The sequence below is a fragment of the Tachyglossus aculeatus genome, chromosome 21 (genome assembly GCF_015852505.1).
Source record: "Tachyglossus aculeatus isolate mTacAcu1 chromosome 21, mTacAcu1.pri, whole genome shotgun sequence".
In the NCBI taxonomy this organism is placed as follows: domain Eukaryota; kingdom Metazoa; phylum Chordata; class Mammalia; order Monotremata; family Tachyglossidae; genus Tachyglossus; species Tachyglossus aculeatus.
In genome coordinates, this window is record NC_052086.1 from 62528058 (window position 1) to 62536490 (window position 8433).

At 41.3% G+C, this 8433-nt stretch overlaps 1 protein-coding gene across 1 annotated transcript; it reads right to left on the reverse strand.

Annotated features, from left to right (window-relative positions):
- Positions 1-2834: 2834 nt before the first annotated feature.
- On the reverse strand, positions 2835-7611 carry GPER1 (G protein-coupled estrogen receptor 1). Its single transcript, XM_038763907.1, has 2 exons — positions 7369-7611; positions 2835-5238 (listed from the first exon to the last, which is right to left on the reverse strand). Exon 2 carries the CDS (start codon positions 4864-4866, stop codon positions 3736-3738), a length of 1131 nt encoding a protein of 376 aa, XP_038619835.1. The 5' UTR covers positions 4867-5238; positions 7369-7611; the 3' UTR covers positions 2835-3735.
- Between the last annotated feature and the right edge of the window lie 822 nt (positions 7612-8433).

Below are 8433 nucleotides of genomic sequence, written 5' to 3' on the forward strand. Positions count from 1 at the left end.
CTTGCAATTCCTTCTGCCTTCGAGTCATCTTGCTCCAGCATCTCAACCTCATTATATGTAAAATGAAGTTCTCCATTCATTTCCCCCCAACTCACTTTCCCATCACAGTTTACCGCACAGTTTTCTCAAGCCCACAGATTTGGTATTTTCCTTGGCTCCTTTCTCTTTTTCAACTTCCCCCATTAAGTCTGTCACCAAATCCTGTCTGATCTTCCTTCAAAATAGTTCCAGAATCTTTCCCTTCTTCTCCTTCCAAATGCCACTGTTTGGGTCGTCACTTGTCACACCCTTCTTGATTTCTTTGGTTAGCTTTTTGGCTACCTAGGGCATCCGCTCCTTATCGATCTCCCTGCCTCCATTCTCTCTCTTTTCCCCTCAAAGCTTCATGCTCCTTGCTGCCCAGTTCATTTTTCCAAACTGTTGTACTGCCTGTGTCCCCATTCCACGAAAGCTTCCAATGATTGCCCATTCCTCTCCATTAAGTGGAAGCTTCTGAACATTGGCTTTAAAGCACTCTATCAACTCTCTCCCTGGTACTTTGTCCTCCCTCTTCTCCCACTACACCCCACCGTAAAATCTTTGTTTCTTCTCAATACCCTACTCATTGGGTCTTGTTCCCATCTCTCCTGCCACAGACCTCTTGCTCACACCTTCCCCTCTGGCTGGAACCCTCCACCCAGCACATCAAGACATCACAGCTCTCCCCATCATCAAAGGCCTTCTGAGATCCCATCTCCCCTGGGAGGCCTCCCAACTGCCATCTCCATCCTGCACCACTGAAACACTTACATTACCACAGATAGCACATATGCACATTTCTTATATGATCTTTTTGTTAGTTATTTAAGTATCTTCCCTCTTGAGAGCAGGGATGATGTCTTCTAAATTTTTTTGTGTTTTTTTTTTCATATCCAAGCATTTAGCACAGTGCTCTGCCCTCCATAAATGCTTTTGATGAATTGCTTCCACCCAACTCCCTCGGGTTTTAGAGGTGAGATATAGTACACCACCGCTAATTTCCATCCCAGAGTGGCCTATGTCAGCATCCCAAACCAGCTTGTGTTCTGTTAACTGAGAATGGTATCATTGCCGTCAGTCTCTGGATTTGAAAGTGCAAAGATTGATTGATGAGAGGGGCTGGGAAATGAGCAAGTAGAGCCCAGGGAGAGCGAGGAGCTGCAAAAAAAAGTAGGTCATTTATCTCCACCTTGAACTTAGGATTTTAGGGGTTAATTTTGCGAAGGATTTGCAAACTGAAATTGAATGATTCAAGATGGATTTTCCAGCAAGCACATTATTCTGTCTAAATTCAAAAGTAGATTTGGAAAAATATTTTTCATTGGCCAAGATTTGCTTCCCATGCCACTAAGGCTAAGCATCAGTCCACAGTGAGATGCATTCAAACTCCACCCCTCCATCCCACGCACATTCTCTTGATGAGCTGCTAGAGTGTTACAGAAAGAAGAGACAGAGTTTATCCCGCTTCTTTCAGGCCTTCTGCCTGACTTTTTTTTTTTCTAATGGTATTTAAGCGCTTACTATGTGCCAGGCACTCTACTAAGCACTGGGATAGATACGTAATTATCAGATTAAACACAGTCCCTGTCCTACATGGGTCTCACAGTCTTAACCCCTATTTTACAGATGAGGTAACTGAGGCACAGAGAAATGAAGTGACTTGCCCAAGGTCACACAGCAGGCAAGTGGTGGAGCTAGGATTGGAACCCAGGTCCTTTGACTTCTCAGGTGGGTGCTCTTTCCATTAGATTACACTGCTTTTTTAAGGCAGTAGGCACAAAGCACCTGCAAATTTGAAGGACTCTTTGAACGTACAAGTTTAATCAATCAGTCGTATTTATTGAGCACTTACTGTGTGCAGAGCACTGTGCTAAGCGCATGGGAAGTACAAGCTGGCAACATATAGAGACAGCCCCTACCCAACAGTGGGCTCAGGGATTGTGTCATGCTATGGTCATTCAGTAGGCTACTGGACCTTCCTAAGAAGCAGTTAAGTAGCAAGAGGTCATGGGTTCAAATCCCAGCCCTGCCAGTTGTCAGCAGTGTGACTTTGGACAAGTCACTTAACTTCTCTCTGCCTGTTACCTCATCTGTAAAATGGGGATGAAGACTGTGATCCCCACATGGGACAATCTGATCACCTTGTATCCTCCCCAGCGCTTAGAGCAGTGCTTTGCACATAGTAAGCACTTAACAAATACCGTTATTATTATTATTCTGGTTCTTTTGTCCGATTGGCCAGTGGCCATTATGAAATTCCGTATTCCACCATAAGAGTAATGTGCATTTAACACCCAAACTTATGCCAGTTCTCGGAGGCTGGGAAGGAATGATATGCCTTGCATCTGAGTCTGGTGTGGATAACGTACAGCTTGGGGCAGTCTTTTTAGTGTAATCGGAATTTATAGAGGCCGGTAAGCAAGCGAGATCTTTTAAAGCTTCAGGTTACAGATCAGATAGTTCCAGAGGGCCAATGAGCGGTGCTTAATGAGTCGCCTCTGTGGGCTGAAGATGGGGAACCTATTTGTAAAAGGTTGAAAGTGGGGGATACCTTTGCTTTACATTACATTGTATTCTCCCAAACACTTAATGCAGTGCTCTGCACACAGCAAGTGCTCAAAAAATACAATCGATAGATTGATTGGATCAGTATTTTCAGCTGATCCCGCAGAGGCTGCCGGAACTGGGGAATATAGGGAGCTCTCCATTTTTCCATGACAGATCAATGGCAGGAGAAATAAATTGGTTTTCAGTATTTTAATTAGAGCCACTTACATTATTATTACTTTTGCAGAGGCAAATAATTATACCAAATATGCTACAATATTCTGTTCTCTGATGGCCACAATAGACTTGATGACAATACACACAATCACATTCAGTCTTCTTTTAAATGCAAAGACTGCTGTAAACATACACATTGAACAAATCAGAGTCTCAAACCAGAAAAACAGGAGGACAGGTGTTTCATCATGGAGAAGCCTTTCGAGTAACATAGGACTAGTTTACATCTGTGTCAAAAGAGCCTTGATTTACCTATTGACGAAAGAGGAGAGTGAAACTGAGCTACTGATAGCTTTTCTAAGAGCTGGACTATTTAATTGAGGGAATGTTTTGATTTCAGGTTCAGTAAAGTGTCCAGGGGTGCCACAGTAGATTAAAAATTGGAGGGAAAATTCAAACTCCCACAGCCAGATCAAATTTAAGAGTTTTGAAGGGCCTTAATCATTTTGCATAAAAAATGGCTGATGTAGCCTCAGAAGTTAACTTTCATCCAGGTGCTGTGTTTTTTCAGGCTACTGGAATGTTGAAAAAAAAAATCAAGTTTGCATTGACGATTCTTTTGGCCGCATTGTTCCTTAGCGGGTACCTAGTGTTTATACGAAGAGCAGCAGGCTATAATCATTTTTTCATCTGTGGGCTTTTCTTTACCAAATAAAAGCATTTTAAAATTATATGTATTTTTCGATAGCATCATGGTTGCCTATACACAGTGCTAAGTGAAGGAAGTATTTTTGTGAGTATTTCTGCAAATCCTGTATAGGAATAACTTGCAAGTCAAGCCAGTTCATACTAATATCTTGGTTAAATGTGAAGATAACTTGTTAGGGGCAAGAGATTCTTTCTTTCTTTCTATTTTTTTTTTTGAGTTTGCTACCTATTTGCATTTTGGTTAATGGAACATATTTTTGTTCTCTATTGGGAAGTTTTTCACTTTTACACAGCACTGCTAAATTTAACCTCTGTCGACTCGTTGCTGTCGGGTATGACCGACTTTAGGGCAGCGTGGCAGAAGCGGTTCAGGGTTGACACGTTGGTTTTCTGTTCTATGTACAGCCGTAGTTTGTCTCTGAAGGTTTCCCCAAGAAAGCTGTAGATGAGGGGGTTCAAGCAGCTGTTTGAAAAAGCTGCCAAGTTGACAATGTGGCCAGTTAAAGGGTAGGCGTGCCGGAAAGACTGGTTGCATGAGGAAATGGCCGCCTCTCTCCCCTGCAGGAGGTGGACACTGATGAAGACGTTTTCAGGTAGCCAGCAGATAAAGAAAACTAAGACCACCGCAAAAATCATGCGTAAGGCTTTCTGCCTCCGCAGCCGCAGGCTCCGATGTTTATGAGCCTTGACGAGCACGCGGACGATGAGGGAGTAACAGAGTCCGATGATGGCGAAGGGGATTATGAACCCCAGGGTGACTTCGAGCCACTGGATCTCTTGGACATCCGCGAAGCAAAAGCAGATCTCTTCCGTGTGTTGCAAGTGGACGGCCGTGAAGGGCACCAAGGTGGCGGAAATGGAGGCCATCCAGATGAGGCCACAGCTCAGCCTAGCATGCTGCTTGGTGCGAAATGCGCTGGATCGCATGACTTTGGCCAGGGCGATGTATCGGTCGAAACTCATCCACGTCAGGAAGAAGATGCTGCTGTACATGTTGATCTGCAGGAAGAGCGACATGAAGGTGCACAGGATGGTTATGTCATAATACTTCTCATCCAGGTTGAACACCTCGATCAAGGAATCGGCCACCAAGATGAGATCCGCCGCTGCGAGATTGATAAAGTAAAGGTCGGGGATGGTCATCTTTTCCCGGAAGCTGATGTTCACCACCAAGATCAGAATGTTCCCGATGAAGCCGATGGGGAAGAGGAAAATGGTGTAAAGGCACGAGAGGAAAAGCCCGATAACGTACTGGCGATGTTCTTCAGATTTGTCATGGCTGATGTTAAAAGGAGGGGTTTCAGTGCATGGGTATGTTGTGTTGAGTTCAAAGGTCGTGACATTACAGGAGACCGATAAGATTGCCCCCGAGTAAATCTCGGTGGTTAAAGATCCGGCTTGAGAGATTACATCCATAGTCCCCCGTTCAATGCCAGTTCTCAAAGTGGCTGAAGTTTTAGGATTTGCCAAAAGGTGTACAAAATTCCATCTTAAATATCAGGCGCATCTTCCAAAAGCAGTCTGACTTGACGTGAAGTGTGTCAGTCACTGGGAGAAAATTTGTCAAGAGCAGTGTGGGAAACTGGCAAATAATCAGTCACCAAAAGAAAAAGAGAAGTATATTCCCACTTTCCGGCCGATTCATTCAGTTGGAAAACTGGTAAAGAGTGGGATTAAGTCATCTTTGAATTTATAGGGTAACTGGATTTATCTGGTTTTAATTATTCTTGGCGGTGTTAGATCCTTCATTCCCACCTGCCGAGTAGCATTTCTTCAACATCCGAGGACCTGGGATGAGTAAGCGGAAAAAGATTACAATGTCATCCGTGGGCAAAGCCCATCTCAAGAACATTCACATAACACTTCACCTGGAAAGCCATTGGAGTGTAATATACAGATGGCTAAGCAAAGGAAAAAAGCAGTTATTGTTATTACAGGTTACCTTTGAGCTGTGCAAAGGATTAAAAGGGGGTGGGGAGGGGGAAATGTCCTATTTTATGCTGAGGATTTTTAACACTGCTCAATCAATCATGGGGAAGAAGCAGTGAAAATGATTCATTCTCTCCTGGGAGGAGAGCTTGTCTTTTTATGCAACATTTTCCTTTGTTTTTATAGCCAAAGACTAAGCTTGTTAAATAGCGGAGCCATTGGGTGCGAAGACATAGAAAAACTACCACCACAGGCGAGGAAATTAAGTTGATTTCAGGTGGAAAGTGAGAAAAAGAGTCAAAGGGGAAAAAATGTGATTTTCTGAGAGATAAGCCAGCATACTTGGGGAACAAAATCTTTTTCTTTCATAACAAAATACACAAAAGCAATTTGCCATAGTTTAGCGTGGAAAATGAAATCCTGGCATTTGATATTTCAAAAATACACAGTGAGGTAAATCTGGAATCTCAGGAACTAGATTAGTACTTTTTTTTCCTGAAGTAGAAAAATTTCAATCAATTAATGCTTAATGTGCCAAATATAATGTATAATGTAATAGGATGGGGCCTTAAAAATCCTAGTAAACATTCTCTCTGGGAAAACTCTATTGCATTTAGCCATTTTCATGTAAAAAACAGAATCCCAGCCTGATGTACTATGGGTTTATTTCTTGATGTTCAACTCTTCTAGAAAAGATGTAATTCTGTTTTCCAGTCGGCTACTTACATTTCTGATCAAATGTACCTTTAACAGGGTGAATAGGACTAATCTATAAAATGTTGGCCAATATCAGAGTTATCTCCTATATGAGGCCATGCTTTAGTTCAACTATTCATCCATAGTTTTCAAATGTTAGATAGATGTATATTTTTGTGACTTTTACATAGGACATGATAATGAAATAATATGCTCTTGTTCATTTTCTACAATGCCTTTTGCTTTGCTATTGCTGGTCTTTATTCGCCTGATTCTTGCACTATGTTTATGCTTATAAAATCAGAAATCTGGGGGTCTTTATATGTGATTAGGGCAGAGCATCTGGGATGTTGTTCATGATATTTAAAGCCTCTCCATTTTATTTCCTTTAAAATACTGCATGGAAAATTATTTTAGTGACCTTATTTTGAAAAGTTCCTGACTGCAGACATTTGCACACTTCAGAAGAAAAGGTTAAAAATGGACTTCTAAATTTTTTCATCTTTTATTCCTTACTGAAGGAGCTTTAAGTTGGTATTTTTTAAAAATCAAACACCAACAGGGGTCTTGCAATTGATAGAAATATACATTTGTGAACTGTTAAATTAGCTTCAACAGTCCTATAAAATATGCTAACATGCATAAATATACAAGTATGAATGAGTGTTTCAAAAATTTGTAGCAAATGTTTGCACTATTTAGGATAAACAATTTAGATCTATGTACTTGTTAGCACTGCAGGTTCCAACATGAATGCATTTTAGTTTAATCTTTTTTAAAAATATCCCCTCAATTATTTTTGGTAGTTGGCAAGCATTTTCAAAGGAGTGAATTGAATTCTATAATGGAGATATATGCTTGTAATAGTTTTTCCAGGAAATTTCCCACCCTGCATTGAATGAAAGTGGCGAGTCTGCTGTGTAATTTTATTTACAGCCAGCTTTGAACCAAAGTACTTTAAGGTGCATTTTTATTTTCCATAGAAAAATTGCAGAAATTCCTTTATAAAGAGTAAAGTTTTGCTCCGATGATACAGAGTTTAGAGCACTCCTTGAAATTTAGGTTGGTCTGCTTGCCACAAGACGTTATCCCTTCCAGAAAGGAGCTACATTAGGCCAGTTATAACAAGGTGAAAATAGTCTATTAAAAATCTGCAAAAGGTACCTTTAGAGCAACACACTGAAGCATTAACTTAAAGCTGCTAGGCAAAGCTAAACAACCACTACCCTGAGTAGAGAGGGTTTGCTGCTATGGAATACAAGAACATTGGTTTTTTTTTTGTTTGTTTTTTACCTGAACTGGTAGTCTTTCCCCATGCATTTGTTCAGAGCAGATTTTCTTCATGCTTCATGGTTGGTATTCGCAGACAATTGTGAATTTTTTCACATGAGCGAAGAGAAGCAGTCTATAAACTTTCACCGTGGTTTAGATGATAAACCGAGTCTACTGGATGCTACCTGTTGAATAATTCAATAGCAACAACAGAAAGCAAAAAACACAACTATTGAAACCTTCCGGTTAAAAACATTACCCAGAGTAAGTGACTGTCATTGTTTTTGACAGCAAATGCAGCTCTTGCTGTCTGTCCTTGGCAACAAAACACGGCTTTATAGATTTCCCAGGGTCGTTCTAATTCGTGTTCAGTTGAAGTGGTGCTGAGAAGCCTTCCTTTTAAGGCTAGCGTTAACCGATTTTCTGCTGGTTCTTTTTCTCTGCCAAATCCATGCTCTTCTCTCTCATCCTGCTGAGCATGTTTTGCAATTGTCTCCATTGTAATCTCCTCTTCTTCAAGTACATGACCCTTAAACCCTAATAACTCTTCCTCAGGTTTAGACATAGCAATAGTTGGTGAAGTGTTTAGTACAGTGCTCTGCACCCAGTAAGCGCTCAATAAATGCGATTGAATGAATAATGAATGGTGAAGGCACTTGCAGTTTAATCCAAGATGACATCTCTCAGAAACATGAGCAAGGGAATTCTCTTGGTAAGTAAATTGTAGATCAGGCTCGTTTCTCTCTCCAAGTTGCTAAATAACTCCCAATTCTCTTACACCGAGGACTGACCTTATGAGGGTAGGTGTAAGCTCCTTGTGGGTAGGAAACATGTCTACCAGTTCTGTTATATTGTACTCTCCCAAGCGCTTAAGAAAGGATTCTGTACACAGTAAGCGCTCAATGAATACCATTGATTGATTGGAGGGTGTTCTATACCTAAGGTGACCTGAATTCTAATCACCTCAGACAAGGTCCTGTAACTGGGCTGGACCAAAGAGGAACAGAGAGGAGGGGAAAGAGAGAGGAAGGAGTGGAAAGTGGGGAGAAGAAAAGGAGGAAGTGTATTCATTTTCTTTCACTGCCA

Excerpts from the sequence above, each read along its gene's own strand:
- GPER1 (XM_038763907.1), bottom strand. The coding sequence starts at position 4,866 with ATGGATGTAATCTCTCAAGCCGGATCTTTAACCACCGAGATTTACTCG.